Genomic DNA, 16893 nt, shown 5'->3' with positions numbered 1-16893 from the left:
GGGTGCTCTTACGCGGATGGTATGGCGGCTTGTTGAGGGGGTTGTTGGCGCAGCCCGGCTCCTGTCCCGTGCCGAAGTTGGCCGGCTCGTTCATGTCCTGGCGCGTTGTTATCGTTGTTGTTGTCGTTGTTGTTGTCGTTGTTGTTGTCGTTGTTGTCGTTGTTGTTGTTGTTGAGCAAAACGCCCCGGTGAGAGAAAAATAACACAACGGGACTGTGACGAAAGGGGAACGTCAACGAGGAGTGGCAGTCGACGATCAAAGCGGAACTTTCTCCGATTCGCAAGGCGGGCTTCCGATCCGCCATCCGCCGACGGAGGCGATGAAAGTCTGCTGGTCGCGGCGTGCGCCGCTGTGACCGACTGATTTGGGGTTTTCTCTGCCGAGGCGGAGGAGTTACAGCCAGGCTCGTTGAAAAGTGAAAAAATCCCGGCAATTTTCGACCAGGATTCGTTGGAGCGAGCCGTGGATTGGTGAGTGAGCGAGCCATGGTGAGTGACTGAGCCGTGGATTGGTGAGTGAGAGAGCCATGGTGAGTGAGTGAGCCGTGGATTGGTGAGCGAGCGAGCCATGGTGAGTGAGTGAGTGAGCCGTGAATCGTTGAGCGAGCGAGTGAGCCATGGTGGTGAGTGAGGGAGCCGTGGATTGGTGAGTGAGGGAGCCATGGTGAGTGAGAGAGCCGTGGTGAGTGAGAGAGCCATGGTGAGTGAGTGAGCCGTGAATCGGTGAGTGAGAGAGCCATGGTGGTGAGGGAGTGAGCCGTGGATTTGTGAGTGAGAGAGCCATGGTGAGTGAGCGAGCCGTGGATTGGTGAGCGAGTGAGCCATGTTGAGTGAGTGAGCCGTGGATTGGTGAGTGAGAGAGCCGTGGTGAGTGAGAGAGCCATGGTGGTGAGTGAGTAAGCCGTGAATCGGTGAGCGAGCGAGCCATGGTGAGTGAGTGAGTGAACCGTGGATTGGTGAGCGAGCGAGCCATAGTGAGTGAGAGAGCCGTGGTGAGTGAGAGAGCCATGGTGAGTGAGTGAGCCGTGGATTGGTGAGTGAGAGAGCCATGGTGAGTGAGTGAGCCGTGGTGAGTGAGAGAGCCATGGTGAGTGAGTGAGCCGTGAATCGGTGAGTGAGAGAGCCATGGTGGTGAGGGAGTGAGCCGTGGATTTGTGAGTGAGAGAGCCATGGTGAGTGAGCGAGCCGTGGATTGGTGAGCGAGTGAGCCATGTTGAGTGAGTGAGCCGTGGATTGGTGAGTGAGAGAGCCGTGGTGAGTGAGAGAGCCATGGTGGTGAGTGAGTAAGCCGTGAATCGGTGAGCGAGCGAGCCATGGTGAGTGAGTGAGCCGTGGATTGGTGAGTGAGAGAGCCATGGCGAGTGAGTGAGCGGTGGATCGGTGAGTGAGAGAGCCATGGTGAGTGAGCCATGGATTGGTGAGCGAGAGAGCCGTGGTGAGGGAGTGAGCCGTGGATTGGTGAGTGAGAGAGCCATGGTGAGTGAGTGAGCCGTGGTGAGTGAGAGGGCCATGGTGAGTGAGTGAGCGGTGGATCGGTGAGAGTGCCATGGTGAGTGAGTGAGCCGTGGATTGGTGAGTGAGAGAGCCATGGTGAGTGAGTGAGCCGTGGATTGGTGAGTGAGAGAGCCATGGTGAGTGAGCCGTGGATTGGTGAGTGAGAGAGCCATGGTGAGTTAGTGAGCCGTGGTGAGTGAGAGAGCCATGGTGGTGATTGAGTGAGCCGTGGATTGGTGAGCGAGCGAGCCATGGTGGTGAGTGAGTGAGCCGTGAATCGGTGAGCGAGCGAGCCATGGTGGTGAGTGAGTGAGCGGTGAAACGGTGAGTGAGAGAGCCATGGTGAGTGAGTGAGCCGTGGATTGGTGAGCGAGTGAGCCATGGTGAGTGAGAGAGCCATGGTGAGTGAGAGAGCCGTGAATCGGTGAGCGAGTGCGTTACGCACGATCCAGATGCCGTCGTACTTGATGACGTCGCTGAACTCGACGCACAGCTGCACCCACCAGGACGCCGTGGCGGGGTTCGTGAAGTCGGGGAACACCGAGCCCCCCGGAGGCCACACCTGCGCACCACCGCCGCACGTCACGCAAGGACAAAGGTCCCCCATATAGCCGTTCACAAGCCCTTGGGGCAAGTGCTGTTCGAAGCGCCGGGGCCTCCCAAGCCACCCCGGAGCTTTGCACGGCCCTGGCATGGTTCTAGGAGTACCAGTGGAAAACAACCACACTGGGGTTGGAACGACCCCGGCACGGTTCAGCAGTGCCCGTGGAAAAACAACCACACTGGGGTTGGCACGGCCCTGGCACGGTTCTAGGAGTACCAGTGGAAAAACAACCACACCGGGGTTGGCACGGCCCTGGCACGGTTCAGCAGTGCCAGTGGAAAAACAGCCACATTGGGGTTGGCACGGCCCTGGCACGGTTCAGCAGTGCCAGTGGAAAAGCAACCACACTGAGGTTGGCACGGCCCTGGCAGGGTTCAGCAGTGCCAGTGGAAAAACAGCCACATTGGGGTTGGCACGGCCCTGGCACGGTTCAGGAGTGCCAGTGGAAAAACAACCACATTAAGGTTGGCACGGCCCTGGCACGGTTTTAGGAGTGCCAGTGGAAGCAACAACCCGGCACCTCCCGAGCCACACCGGGGCTTGGCACGGCCCTGGCACGGTTAAGGTTGTGCCAGTGGCAAAAGAGGCACTGCGAGGGTGGGAGGATGGGGTGGGTGGCGTTTGGGGGTAGCTGCTGGCACCTTGCCCACAGCGGGCGATCCGTCCGAGTTCTTGATCCAGATGCCCATCTGCTGGCCCAGCTCGTAGGGCCGGTAGGAGCCCGGCGGCTCATCCTTGGTGATGCACGGGTCCTGGCGCGGGGCACAGCGCACACATCGCGACGTTTGTTTCTTTATTTATTTTAACTGCAAAGGAAGGAGGAATCCGATGAGCTATGAAGCTCTTTGCGTCCAGTCGGGGCGCGGAGTCAGAACGTTACAACGGCGAACGACGCAAAACCACGAGAGGAGTGAAAATTATAGGAAAGGTAAATAAATCGCTTAAAGATATGCAAAATAGGTATTAACTTATATTCTTGGTCCTTTTGGTAAAGTCACGTACATAGAAAACAAACAAAAAATTATTTAAAATTGTAAATAATAAAAATAAAATATAAATAATAAATGTAAAATAATAAAAGCAAAAAACCACACTAAAAAAAAATTACTTACTTTTTCAGAAGCGACCTCGACATCACAAATGATAGCTAAACAAAGTGGCCCATCATCATCGCGTGGAAATGTACAGCAGCAGCAGGCAAAATCATCTCAACGCGTGACGTTCATTCAGAATGCGGAGGGGAAAACCGGAGGAACCCGGAGGAAAAAATTCCACGCGACCACGGGGAGAGAGAGAGACACGAAAACTCCAAATATACAGCAGCAGCAGGCGTCAGGGTCGCGACCGGACCCACGACCTCCTGTATACCGGGCGAGGAAGACAACATCGCACCAGCGTGGTGCCCCTTAAATAAATAAATAAACACGCGTCACTTCAGATTGCGTCATCGATCCCCAAGCGCATTGCCAGAACCACGTCGGAGTCACGGGACGGACCTCACGCCACCCACTCAAGCGGGAGACAGTTGCGAGTTGTCAAATTGCCGGTCGCGTTTGGGGGGGAGGGAAGAAGGGAAGGGTTGGTGGGGGGGGGGCGGAGGGGGGCGGCAATGGAGGCCCCCCCCCAGCCCCCCCAGCCCCCCTGCTCCTCGCTCGTCTCACCAGGATGATGACGTAGTGCATGCCGGCGTCACGGAGCGACTGCACGTACTGGGGCAGGCCCTCGTAGCTCGTGGTATCGTACGTGAAGTCCAGCTGGCGGTCCATGTAGTCGATGTCTCCGTACTGCACGTCCTGTGGGGGGGGGGGGGCAGAAGGCGGCCAGGGTCGACGTCCCTCCACACCCCCCACCACCCTCACCCCCCACCACCCTCACCCCCCACCACCCTCACCCCCCACCACCCTCACCCCCCACAACCCCAGCGACCCACCGGGGCCAAGTGATCGGCACGGGCCAACAGAGCCGCCCGGAGAGGCGAAACACCGCGCCAGATCGTGGGGGTCAGCTGCACCGGACGGCCACGATCGACGTCCTCGACTCGGCTTACCGGGATCCCCCCCTCCCCACCCCCCTCCCCATCCCCATCCCCCCTCTCCTCTCACCCCCCCCCCGCCCCCCAGAAACTCGCTGGAGCCGAGCGATCGGCCCCCCGGGGAGACCGAGCACCGCCAAGTTTAGAAATCCGTAAAAGTAGAAAAAGCAGACAAATTGATTCCTCGACTAAAAATAAATCGTCGCTCTCGCTCAACGAAATTTCGAACGGGCCGTGGGGGGTCGTGGGGATTGTGGGGGATTGTGGGGGGTTGTTGGGGGTCGTGGGGATTGTGGGGGGTTGTTGGGGGTCGTGGGGGGTTGTGGAGGATTGTGGGGGGTTGTGGGGGTTGTGGGGGGTCGTGGGGGGTTGTGGGGGTCGTGGGGGTCGTGTGTGGTGGTGGGGGTTGTGGGGGGGGGTTGTGGAGGGGTCGTGTGGGGTCGCGTGGGGGGTCGTGGGGGGTCGTGTGGAGGTCGTGGGAGGTCGTGTGTGGTGGTGGGGGTCGTGTGTGGTGGGGGGGGGGGTCGTGTGTGGTGGGGGGGGTCGTGGGAGGTCGTGTGGGGTCGTGTGTGGTGGTGGGGCTGTGGTGGGGCTGTGGTGTGTGCGGCAGGCTACGTGCGGGATGTCGTATTGGCTGAGTCTGTCCACGGCGGCCTTGACAGCCTCCAGGCTGCCGTAGCCCCAGCGCGAGAGCTGGAAGCCCAGCGACCAGTAGGGCGGCAAGAACGGGCGGCCCACAGCCTGCAGTCGGGTGCCGTCACAACAACGACGACGACAACAACATGAGACAACAACACAGACACGACCACCACGACCACCACCACGACCACCACCACCACGACCACGACCACGATGAACACCACCACGACCACGATGAACACCACCCACAGCGTGCCAACAGCGAGCCGGTGTGACAACAACGACAACGACAACAACAACGCAACATAACGATGAGCACCACAGACAAAGATCCCCCATATAGCCTCAACAGGCTGGTGGGCCAAGTGCTGTTCGCGAGCACTGCGCCAGCCTGCCGCCAAGGGAACGGTGGGATGGGTGCAGCGAGACGCTGCGGAGTTGACGCGGCTGTTCGTGGTGGAGGTGGTGGTGGTGGTGGTAGTGGCAGTGGTGGTGGTCGTGGTGAAGGTTGCGGTGGTGGTCGTCGTGATGATGGTGGTTGGTGGTTGTAGTCGTGGTGGTGGTGGTGACAGTAGTAGTGGCGTTAGTAGTGGTCGTAGCATTTGTTGCGGTGGTGGTCGTGGTTGTAGTGGTTGTGGTGGTGGTGGCGGCGGCGGTGGTGGTCACCTCGGTGTACTGCTGCACCACGCTCTCCGGCGTGGGGCCCAGGAAGAAGTAAAAGTCGAGGACCCCACCGATGGTGCGGTAGGTGATGGCCGGCCCCGGCGCCAGCGTCACATCTGCGGGGCACAACCGCCGCCGACCGGCACCGGCGATGAGGACGGCCCCGCGATGGGGCAACCCGGCCGCTTGGCAGCGCGGGCCACGGCGAGCGCGAGCCCAGTCGACCACGCCGGACGTCGGCGTGAGGTTTGGCACCGTTGGCGCGACGTTGGCGCGCGACGTTGGCGCGACGTTGGGCCAACGTCGCGCGTTTACCGGACGCGGAGCGGTTCAATTACGAGGAACGTGACGGTGCAGCCCCACACCGATACATTTTTTTTTGTTTAAATAAAAATGTCAAAACAAATCGTGAACAGCCGTCAATCGACCCCCTCCCTGGCTCTCGATGTTGCATTTGAAGGGCGGCGGGGGCTGCTCACCCTGCGCGTTGGAGTTGAGCAGCAGCACTCCGTGGGCCCTGAAGTCGGACCCCACGCCCATGTAGAAGTTGTGCACTCCGTACAAGTTGCCTGCGGGCTGCAGACACACACAGAGAGACCCCCACACACACACCGACCGCGCGCTGGTGAGGAGCGAGGGTTGGTGAGGAGCGAGGGTTGGTGAGGGTTGGTGAGGAGCGAGGGTTGGTGAGGAGTGAGGGTTGGTGAGGGTTGGTGAGGAGCGAGGGTTGGTGAGGGGCGAGGGCTGGTGAGGGTTGGTGAGGAGCGAGGGTTGGTGAGGGGCGAGGGCTGGTGAGGAGCGAGGGCTGGTGAGGAGCGAGGAGGTGTGGCCAGCACCGTGCCGAGTGTCCAGGAGGTTGTTGGGTGCACGTGGCGCGAGGCGACTCGCTGGGGGAGGCCCAGGCCCGGTGCCGGTGTTCGTCGCCGATCGTTGTTGGTGAGCTGCTGGATCGACCTCGCGTCCGCCTGCCACCCCTCGGCCCCCTGCGCCCCTCCCTGCACCATTCCCTGTGCCCCTCCGGCCCCCTGCGCTCCCCACCGCCCCCCCCCCACTCCTCCGCGGCCCCCTCACCGTGGGCGACTGGTCGCGTGCGTACATCCCGTGGCTGACGAAGTCGTCGTGGTGCCGGTAGCTGGGGTGCTCGTGCTCGCCGAAGCCGTAGACGGAGGAGCCGGCCCCGAGTCGCGTGGCCAGCTGCAGGAACTGGTGCGAGAAGGTGAGGCCGCCCAGGGAGGTGTCCCACCTGGCACACGCGACCACACAGAGATCGTCACCACCACCACCACCACACAGAGATCGTCACCACCACAACCACCACCACCACACAGAGATCGTCACCACCACCACCACCACACAGAGATCGTCACCACCACCACCACCACCACCACACAACCACTCAGAGATCGTCACCACCACCACCACCACCACTCAGATCGTCACCACCACCACCACACAGAGATCGTCACCACCACACAGAGATCGTCACCACCACCACCACCACCACCACCACACAACCACACAGAGATCGTCACCACCACCACACAACCACTCAGAGATCGTCACCACCACCACCACTCAGATCGTCACCACCACCACCACACAGAGATCGTCGCCACCACCACCACCACACAGAGATCGTCACCACCACCACCACACAACCACACAGAGATCGTCACCACCACTTCCACCACCACACAACCACACAGAGATCGTCACCACCACCACCACCACACAGAGATCGTCACCACCACCACCACCACCACTCAGAGATCGTCACCACCACCACCACCACCACCACACAGAGATCGTCACCACCACCACACAACCACACAGAGATCGTCACCACCACCACCACCACACAACCACTCAGAGATCGTCACCACCACCACTGCCACCGCCTTAGTAGGAGTGTTCGGGGCTTTTCGCGACCGATGTTTTCCATAATGAAGGTTGATTTTTCGGGGCTTAGATCGCGAAACACCCCGCTCCCGTGTGGCCTTGAGCAGACTGTCGGGGAGCGAGCCCACGACGTCCTGTCGACCAGGCGAGGTCGTTAACATCTCATAGCCACCGCGGCGATTCGGGGGCGGGGGGAGGGAGGAAGTGGCGGGGACAGGGTGGGGGGTGTTTGGCCATTCCAACTACAGCGGCCACGGTTACAGCGGTCCCGGCTACTGCGGCCACGGCTACAGCGGCCACGGCTACAGCAGTCTCACTCGCCATCCACGGCGGGTGTTCGGACCCCCCCACCCCACAGCCCCCACCCCACAGCCCCCACCCACAGCCCCCACCCCACAGCCCCCACCCCACAGCCCCCACTCCACAGCCCCCACCCACAGCCCCCACCCCACAGCCCCTACCCCACAGCCCCCACCCCACAGCCCCCACCCACAGCCCCCACCCCACAGCCCCCACCCCACCCACCCGCGGTTGGCGAGGGATTTGCTGCACCTCGTGGTGAGCGACCCTACGGCGTGCGAGGGAGGTCACCACCCCACACCGCACAGCACCACACTGCACCGCATCACACTGCACCATACCACACCGCACCATACCATACCGCACAGCACCACACTCACCACACTGCACCACACCGCACCACACCGCCCCACACAGCATCACACTGCACCACACCACACCGCACCATACCACGCAGCACCACACAGCACCACACTGCACCGCACCATACCACACCGCACCGACTCACAGGGCCTCTCCGCTGCTCCTGCGGAGCACCTTGAAGTGGAAGAAGGGTGAGTTCTCAAAGCGGACGTCGTACTGCTGCGCCGCTGCGGCCGTGTCCGGCGACGGCACGTGCAGCGGCACCTCGAAGCGAGCCTGGCTGGGGTCAAACACCTGCGGCGTCGTGGGGGGGGGGTCACGCGAGGTCGAGGTCAAGGTCACCGCGGTCTCAAACTCAACGCCGCTGTCGTCTGACCGCTGCGAGCTTCCTGGCGACCTCGCCTGGTGTACAGGAGGTCGTGGTGTGTGCGTCTCTCTCATCATCATCACGGCTCACCTGGTGTACAGGAGGTCGTGGTGTGTGCGTCTCTCTCATCATCATCACGGCTCACCTGGTGTACAGGAGGTCGTGGTGTGTGCGTCTCTCTCATCATCATCACGGTGGCTATGAGATGTTAACTCCCTCGCCTGGTGTACAGGAGGTCGTGGTGTGTGCGTCTCTCTCATCATCATCACGGTGGCTAGGAGATGTTAACTACCTCTCCTGGTGTACAGGAGGTCGTGGTGTGTGCGTCTCTCTCATCATCACCACGGTGGCTAGGAGATGTTAACTACCTCGCCTGGTGTACAGGAGGTCGTGGTGTGTGCGTCTCTCTCATCATCACCACGGTGGCTAGGAGATGTTAACTACCTCGCCTGGGGTACAGGAGGTCGTGGTGTGTGCGTCTCTCTCATCATCATCACGGTGGCTAGGAGATGTTAACTACCTCCCTGGTACACAGGAGGTCGTGGTGTGTGCGTCTCTCTCATCATCACGGTGGCTAGGAGATGTTAACTACCTCTCCTGGTACGCAGGAGGTCGTGGTGTGTGCGTCTCTTTCTCATCATCACGATGGCTAGGAGATGTTAACTATCTCGCCTGGTGTACAGGAGGTCGTGGTGTTTGCGTCTCTCTCATCATCATCACGGTGGATAGGAGATGTTAACTACCTCGCCTGGTGTACAGGAGGTCGTGGTGTGTGCGTCTCTCTCATCATCATCACGGTGGCTAGGAGATGTTAACTGCCTCGCCTGATGTACAGGAGGTCGTGGTGTGTGCGTCTCTCTCATCATCATCACGGTGGCTAGGAGATGTTAACTACCTCTCCTGGAACACAGGAGGTCGTGGTGTGTGCGTCTCTCTCATCATCATCACGGTGGCTAGGAGATGTTAACTGCCTCGCCTGGTGTACAGGAGGTCGTGGTGTGTGCGTCTCTCTCATCATCATCACGGTGGCTAGGAGATGTTAACTACCTCTCCTGGTACGCAGGAGGTCGTGGTGTGTGCGTCTCTTTCTCATCATCACGATGGCTAGGAGATGTTAACTATCTCGCCTGGTGTACAGGAGGTCGTGGTGTTTGCGTCTCTCTCATCATCATCACGGTGGATAGGAGATGTTAACTACCTCGCCTGGTGTACAGGAGGTCGTGGTGTGTGCGTCTCTCTCATCATCATCACGGTGGCTAGGAGATGTTAACTGCCTCGCCTGATGTACAGGAGGTCGTGGTGTGTGCGTCTCTCTCATCATCATCACGGTGGCTAGGAGATGTTAACTACCTCTCCTGGAACACAGGAGGTCGTGGTGTGTGCGTCTCTCTCATCATCATCACGGTGGCTAGGAGATGTTAACTGCCTCGCCTGGTGTACAGGAGGTCGTGGTGTTTGCGTCTCTCTCATCATCATCACGGTGGATAGGAGATGTTAACTACCTCGCCTGGTGTACAGGAGGTCGTGGTGTGTGCGTCTCTCTCATCATCATCACGGTGGCTAGGAGATGTTAACTGCCTCGCCTGATGTACAGGAGGTCGTGGTGTGTGCGTCTCTCTCATCATCATCACGGTGGCTAGGAGATGTTAACTACCTCTCCTGGAACACAGGAGGTCGTGGTGTGTGCGTCTCTCTCATCATCATCACGGTGGCTAGGAGATGTTAACTGCCTCGCCTGGTGTACAGGAGGTCGTGGTGTGTGCGTCTCTCTCATCATCATCAGGGTGGATAGGAGATGTTAACTACCTCGCCTGGTGTACAGGAGGTCGTGGTGTGTGCGTCTCTCTCATCATCATCACGGTGGCTAGGAGATGTTAACTACCTCGCCTGGTGTACAGGAGGTCGTGGTGTGTGCGTCTCTCTCATCATCATCACGGTGGCTAGGAGATGTTAACTACCTCGCCTGGTGTACAGGAGGTCGTGGTGTGTGCGTCTCTCTCATCATCATCACGGTGGCTAGGAGATGTTAACTACCTCGCCTGGTGTACAGGAGGTCGTGGTGTGTGCGTCTCTCTCATCATCATCACGGTGTCTAGGAGATGTTAACTGCCTCGCCTGGTGTACAGGAGGTCGTGGTGTGTGCGTCTCTCTCATCATCATCACGGTGGCTAGGAGATGTTAACTACTTCGCCAGGTGTACAGGAGGTCGTGGTGTGTGCGTCTCTCTCATCATCATCACGGTGGCTAGGAGATGTTAACTACTTTGCCAGGTGTACAGGAGGTCGTGGGTTCGATCCTGACGCCTGCTGTTGCTGTATATTTGGAGTTTCCGTGTCTCTCTCTCATCATCACGATGGCTGCGAGATGTTAACTACCTCGCCTGGTGTACAGGAGGTCGTGGGTTCGATCCTGACGATTGCTGCTGCTGTATATTTGGAGTTTCCGTGTCTCTCTCTCACTCTGTGGTCGCGTGGATTTTATCTCCGGATCCTGCGATTTGTCCCCCTCTACATTTAGAATCAACATCGCCACGCGTTTAGAGTCATTTGACTGCTGCTGTACATTTTCACGTGATGATGATGATGATGACGAGAAGCCAAATCCGTTGAGCTATCATTCGCATTGTTTTTTGTTTGCATTTGACTGCAAGTAACGTGGTTAATGTAAACATGATTCCTTGCAAAAGGTGTCACTTTTGTTTTCCAGATACAAGGGGAACATCCCTATTAGTATATTTTGGTACTGGCAAAGGAGGCCTCATGATGTAAAAAACCAAAAAGTTTAGTTTATAGTTTACTCGCGGGAGGGGGTGGGGCGCGGGCTGCGACATGGATACCGTGCGGGAGGAAAGCGACAATAGTTGAACGTCGCCGGAGAGCGACAAAACGTGTTTTGTTTTTCTTTTGTCGGGTTCGAGCGCCTGAATGTTAACGATTTGAGCACTGTGACGTTTCGCTGGGGGTTACAACAATCGGCTTCATCGGGCGATTTGCCAGAATTCTGGCCAGAACTCTGTAAAACCGCCTGATGAAGCTGGTTGAAATCACCAGCGAAACGTCGCGAACGATTTCACGTTTTGCCGATCTCGTACCACCGTGCGCCGTATAATCGTGGCGTCGCCCAAACCACCACGGCAAGGGTGAGAGCATCACTCCAGCCACGGTCGCAGTGTCCAACAAAACTGGGGGGCCGTGTCGCTCGACCATCGCGAGGTCGTCGCTCGAACGCGTGACAGACAACCACAGATCGCCAGGTGGTCGCTCGTCCAGGCGGGCGACCATCGTGAACTTAGCGAGTTTGTTTAACACTCGCCATGTCGTGCTCCTACCCCCCCACCTCCACCCTCCCCCCACCTCCACCCTCCACCCTCCCCCCACCTCCACCCTCCCTCCCTCCCCCCACCTCCACCCTCCCCCCACCTCCACCCTCCCTCCCCCCACCTCCACCCTCCCCCCACCTCCACCCTCCCTCCCCCCACCTCCACCCTCCCCCCACCTCCACCCTCCACCCTCCCCCCACCTCCACCCTCCACCCTCCCCCCACCTCCACCCTCCCTCCCCCCACCTCCACCCTCCCTCCCCCCACCTCCACCCTCCCTCCCCTCACCTCCACCCTCCCTCCCCCCACCTCTACCCTCCCTCCCCCCACCTCCACCCTCCACCCTCCCTCCCCCCCCACGTGACACGCGAGTTCACGCTGCGAGGCCGTCTCACCTTGATGCGTAGGCGGTCAGCTGTGTGGAACTCCGCCTCGAGAGCGATGATCTCGACGTCGGCCCCGAACAGGCTGCTGCTGTGTAGCTTCTGCAGGTCCACCCTGGGGGCACCGGGGGGAGGGGGTGGTGGGGGGGGGGGAGCGGTCAAGACACCGGAGACAAAGACAAAGATCCCCCGGGTAGCCTTTAGCAGACTGTTGAGCCAAGTGCTGTTCGCGACCAGCAGCGGCGCCTCTGAAGGCCGGCACGGCACACGATGGAGTGGGTGGCCAGCACCGCGCCCGGCCGCCTTTGTCTTCCACGGGGGCGATGTTGTTTACACATCGCGCCAGGTGCTAAATTGGGGCTGAGTCGACCTTGGGGGGACCCAGGACCGGTGCAGATGTCCGTCACTGACATTAGTTTGTGAGTTCGGGATCGAACTCGAGGCCGTCCGGTTCGTAGCGTGGTCCGCTAACCACCACCACCACCAACAACAACAAAAACCGCCGTTCGTCACGAGGTGGCGGTGACGTCACCACGGCGCTTGTGCCAGGCTACGTGCACTTTAAGGGCCACGTGAAGTGTCGAACGCCTGCTGGCAGGAGGCCACGGGACAGGCCCAGCAGGTGCCACGGGTGGACTGACTGAGATGACACGGCCATAAGTGCCGTAACTTTGTGAACTTTCCGATATGGAAAGTAACGACGCAGAAAGTTAAAACGCCCAGCCAGTCGGTCGGTGGTGGCCAGTCGGTCGGTCAGTCGGGCAGTCATTCAGGCGGTCGGTCAGTCGGTCAGTCGGGCAGTCAGTCAGTCGGTCGGTCAGTCGGTCAGTCGGGCAGTTAGTCAGTCGGTCGGTCAGTCGGTCAGTCGGGCAGTTAGTCAGTCGGTCGGTCAGTCGGTCGGTCGCGCAGTTAGTCATTCAGTCGGTCGGTCAGTCGGTCGGTCAGTCGGGCAGTCATTCAGTCGGTCGGTCAGTCGGTCGGGCAGTCATTCAGTCGGTCGGTCAGTCGGTCGGTCGGGAAGTTAGTCAGTCAGATGGTCGGTCAGTCAGTCTGTCAGTCAGTCAGTCGGTTGGTCAGTCGGTCAGACGGTCAGTCGGTCAGTCGGTCGGTCGGTCAGACGGTCAGTCGGTCAGTCGGTCGGTCGGTCAGTCGGTCAGTCGGTCAGCCCCCCACGGCACCTCCAGCCCTTGGCCGTCTTCTGCGGGGCTCCCCGCATGGCGTAGCCGTAGGAGCCGTCCCTGGGGATGAAGCACCACGGGGCGCCCGCGGCGCTCGCCGGGCACCAGCGGCAGCCGCGGGCGAGGCAGGCGGCCTCCGAGGCGCCCTTCTCCGGGTGGCAGTCCACGCGCTCTGCGTCCTCCACCAGCTGGTCTACAAAGACAAACATCCCCCCCCCCCCCCCCCGGAAGGGCAGGTGCCGTTAGCGAGGGGCACTGCCAATGAAGGCCGGAACGGCACTCGAGGGGGTGGGTGGCCAGCACCACGCCCGACCGCCTTTGTCTCCCCAGTAGCGATGTTTACACACCGCACCCCGGTACTCATTTGAGGCTGAGTCGCCCTAGGGGAGGCCCTAGGACCGGTTCACCTAATCGTCACTGGTGTTGGTGGCCGTGAGCGGGATCGAACTTGGAGCGTGCTAACTACTGCACTTCCAACAACACCCTCCATTCGCCACTATGTGGCGGTGATGTCACCACGGCGCTTGTACCAGGCTAGGTGCACTTTAAGGTCACGTGAAGTTGCTCCCCGGGGCTCGCCCAGCGTCCTTTCAGCAAACGTTGCCCACCGCCGTTGCTGCAATTCCGCCAGGAAATGACATCACACCCAGCGCAGGAGCACCCTTTGTGACGTCACTGGAGTTGACACTTTTGATTGGAGTGGGGGGGTGGCGGGGGGGCTTTGTGGCTCTCGGGACTTTTCGTTGGCTGGAAGATTCTTGGCGCAGCGTTTGCGAGTGCACTCCCCCATGGCCGGCGTGTCCGCGTCGGGTGGTGGAGGGCATTCCCGACCGCAGGTGTGGCCCCCGGTAATCACGTGATCTGACCGCCCCGCTCTCCCCACCTTCCCCACCCGAAGAAAAAAAATGAAGAATGAAAAATAAAGGAATGGGCGATTTGAGGAGTGGGTCGTTTCTTTAGAACTTCTTTGTGCTAAGTTTGATGTCCTTACCCCCGCAACCCCGATTAGCGCCGTTGGCTACGTACGGTACGAAAGAAGTTCAACATACCTTTACTCCACTATACACTAAAACACTACACTATACACTACACACTACGCTAGACACTGCACAGCACACTACACCGCTATACACTAAAGTTTTTTATGATACTAATTTCCTTAGAACTACTTTGTGCGAGGTAATGAAGAGAATGACGACATATACATCCACACACGAAGCCTCAACTCAAATTCCACAGATTGTCATCAACTGGACTATGACCGATGACAAAACAAATCGTCCCCTCCCGTTTTGTTTTCTAACGCAAAGTCGAGGTTGGTTTGCTCCTGTGGGGCTCAGCAGCGTGACCGAGTGACCGTGTTCTCTCGGGATGCGTTCCCCACTTTTAAACCTGTCCCAAATTAGCGGCCAACCAGTGGGCGCTTATTCACGCGTGATGGACGAAATCGGAGCACCCGGGAGAAGAGAAAAAAGAAAAACCACGCGTGCGAGGGGGAAACACTGTATCCCGCACAGACGGAACAGATGGAGATTAGTGCACATCTTAGCTGTGCCGCCGTCTCCTGGCAGGCCCAGGGGGTACGGCTCCTCATCCACGGCCACCCACGGCTAGACGGGAGGGAGTGTCGCAACATCAGCGGTGCGTGCCGTGATCCACCAACCCCTCGCTGCTGCTGCTGACGCTGCTGCCGCTGCAGTGCTGGATTAGAGACTGTCACGTGCAGTGTAACCATCACCGCCACCTCGCTTGCATTTAGTGTTGACAAATCTGCACCAATGTATGCACTTGTGCAAGTTGTACGTCTTTCATTGATGTTTCGTGACTTGTAAACCTTGTATCTATGTTGCACTCCTAATGGCATTGTTGTTGTGGCGTTGTGTGCTGTTGGTAACTTGCTGACCAGCCCCCTTACCGGACATCTGTTAAAAAAAATGAAAAAGAGCTTCATAGCTCATCAGATTTACTCCCTCTCCACATCCTCCCGCCTGCCTCGCCCCTCCCACAAAAAATGGGGGGGGGGGGAGGGGGGGCAGAAATTCAAACAACATCACCACCAACAACATCACCACCAACAACATCACCACCAACAACATCACCACCAACAACATCACCACCAACAACACAGCCACCAACAACACCACCACCAACAACATCACCACCAACAACATCACCACCAACATCACCACCAACAACATCACCACCAACAACACAGCCACCAACAACACCACCACCAACAACATCACCACCAATAACATCACCACCAACAACATCACCACCAACAACATCACCACCAACAACACCACCACCACCAACAACATCACCACCAACAACATCACCACCAATAACATCACCAACAACAACACCACCAACAACATCACCACCAACAACACCACCACCAACAACACCACCACCAACAACACCACCACCAACAACATCACCACCAATAACATCACCACCAACAACATCACCACCAACAACATCACCACCAACAACACCACCACCACCAACAACATCACCACCAACAACATCACCACCAATAACATCACCAACAACAACACCACCAACAACATCACCACCAACAACACCACCACCAACAACACCACCACCAACAACACCACCACCAACAACATCACCACCAACAACATCACCACCAACAACATCACCACCAACAACACAGCCACCAACAACAACACCACCAATAACAATTTAAAATAAAACTCCTCTGGGGCGCGTGCCCCCACCCACCGCTGTCGCAGGCGCCGCCCGGCTCGTGGAAGCACCACGGCACCCCCGGGGCTTCCACCACCGCCCAGCAGCAGCCGCGGGCGAGGCAGGCGCCCTCCGCGGCGCCCGCCTCGGGGTGGCAGTCGCGCTTGGCGGCGTCGGACACCGCACGGCAGCCGGCGGCTCCCGCCGAGTTGGGGCGGAAGCACCACGGGGCGCCCGGCGCGGCGGCGGTGGCCGGGCACCACGCGCAGCCGCGCTCGGCGCACGACTCGGCGCTGGCGCCAGGCTCCGGGTGGCAGTCCTCGCGGCGGTCCTCGGGAACGCCGCCGTCGCAGCTCTGCGCCCACGCTCCCCGCCGCCCCTGCCACGGCTGCAGCAGGAGCAGCAGCAGCAGGGGCAGCAGCAGGGGCGGCAGCGCAGCAGCTCGTGTGGCTAGAGAGCGCATGGCCGCGTGAGTGGCAGGCGACTTCGGGGGCTCGCGGCTCTCGCGAGGCTTTTATGTGGGTGGCTGTGCGCGCGAGGATGGGAATTGTCGCAGCTGAGACGTGGAGTCGACTCCTCACGTGTGACCGATAACCCTTGCGTGCGCGCGTGTATGTGGAGCTTCTTTCGCACCGTACGTAGCCGGCCGTGATAATCTGTGGGTCCCTGTGGCTCTGGGTTTCTGTGGGTCTCTGTGGTTGTCTCTCAGGTCGATGTAGCCCTCAAAGGCGTAGGACACATACAAGCAGACGTTGCGAGAGCTGAAATAGCCACTATTCTTAAGAGTGCTAAGAAACCCATTAGTAACATCAGCAAAAATGAACGCTCTGAACTCGCGAATTAAAAAAACAGAAGTGATATAGTCATCCTCTCAGCCGATAAAGGCAACGCTACTGTTATTATGGATAAAGATTCATACAACAACAAAATCCAGAATCTGC

At 59.0% G+C, this 16893-nt stretch overlaps 1 protein-coding gene across 1 annotated transcript in view; it reads right to left on the bottom strand.

Annotated features, from left to right (window-relative positions):
• LOC116954896 (lysosomal alpha-glucosidase-like) overlaps positions 1 to 16455 on the bottom strand; it is a 54254-nt gene extending 37799 nt beyond the window's left edge. Inside the window, exons 1-12 of the mRNA XM_076052768.1 lie at positions 15989 to 16455; positions 13241 to 13433; positions 12075 to 12177; positions 8140 to 8288; positions 6504 to 6675; positions 5912 to 6008; positions 5436 to 5548; positions 4746 to 4871; positions 3760 to 3891; positions 2740 to 2850; positions 1940 to 2056; positions 13 to 97 (exon numbers count right to left, since the gene is read on the bottom strand). Coding sequence (XP_075908883.1) covers positions 13 to 97; positions 1940 to 2056; positions 2740 to 2850; positions 3760 to 3891; positions 4746 to 4871; positions 5436 to 5548; positions 5912 to 6008; positions 6504 to 6675; positions 8140 to 8288; positions 12075 to 12177; positions 13241 to 13433; positions 15989 to 16415 — 1825 coding nt within the window. The 5' untranslated portion in view covers positions 16416 to 16455. The remainder of the gene's footprint in view (positions 1 to 12; positions 98 to 1939; positions 2057 to 2739; positions 2851 to 3759; positions 3892 to 4745; positions 4872 to 5435; positions 5549 to 5911; positions 6009 to 6503; positions 6676 to 8139; positions 8289 to 12074; positions 12178 to 13240; positions 13434 to 15988) is intronic.
• Between the last annotated feature and the right edge of the window lie 438 nt (positions 16456 to 16893).

The sequence above is a fragment of the Petromyzon marinus genome, chromosome 57 (genome assembly GCF_048934315.1).
Source record: "Petromyzon marinus isolate PM22_M1 ecotype Great Lakes invasive population chromosome 57, UKy_Petmar_22M1.pri1.0, whole genome shotgun sequence".
In the NCBI taxonomy this organism is placed as follows: domain Eukaryota; kingdom Metazoa; phylum Chordata; class Hyperoartia; order Petromyzontiformes; family Petromyzontidae; genus Petromyzon; species Petromyzon marinus.
The sequence above is the reverse complement of the archived record's forward strand: the minus strand, read 5'-3'. Positions and strand labels throughout refer to the sequence as shown.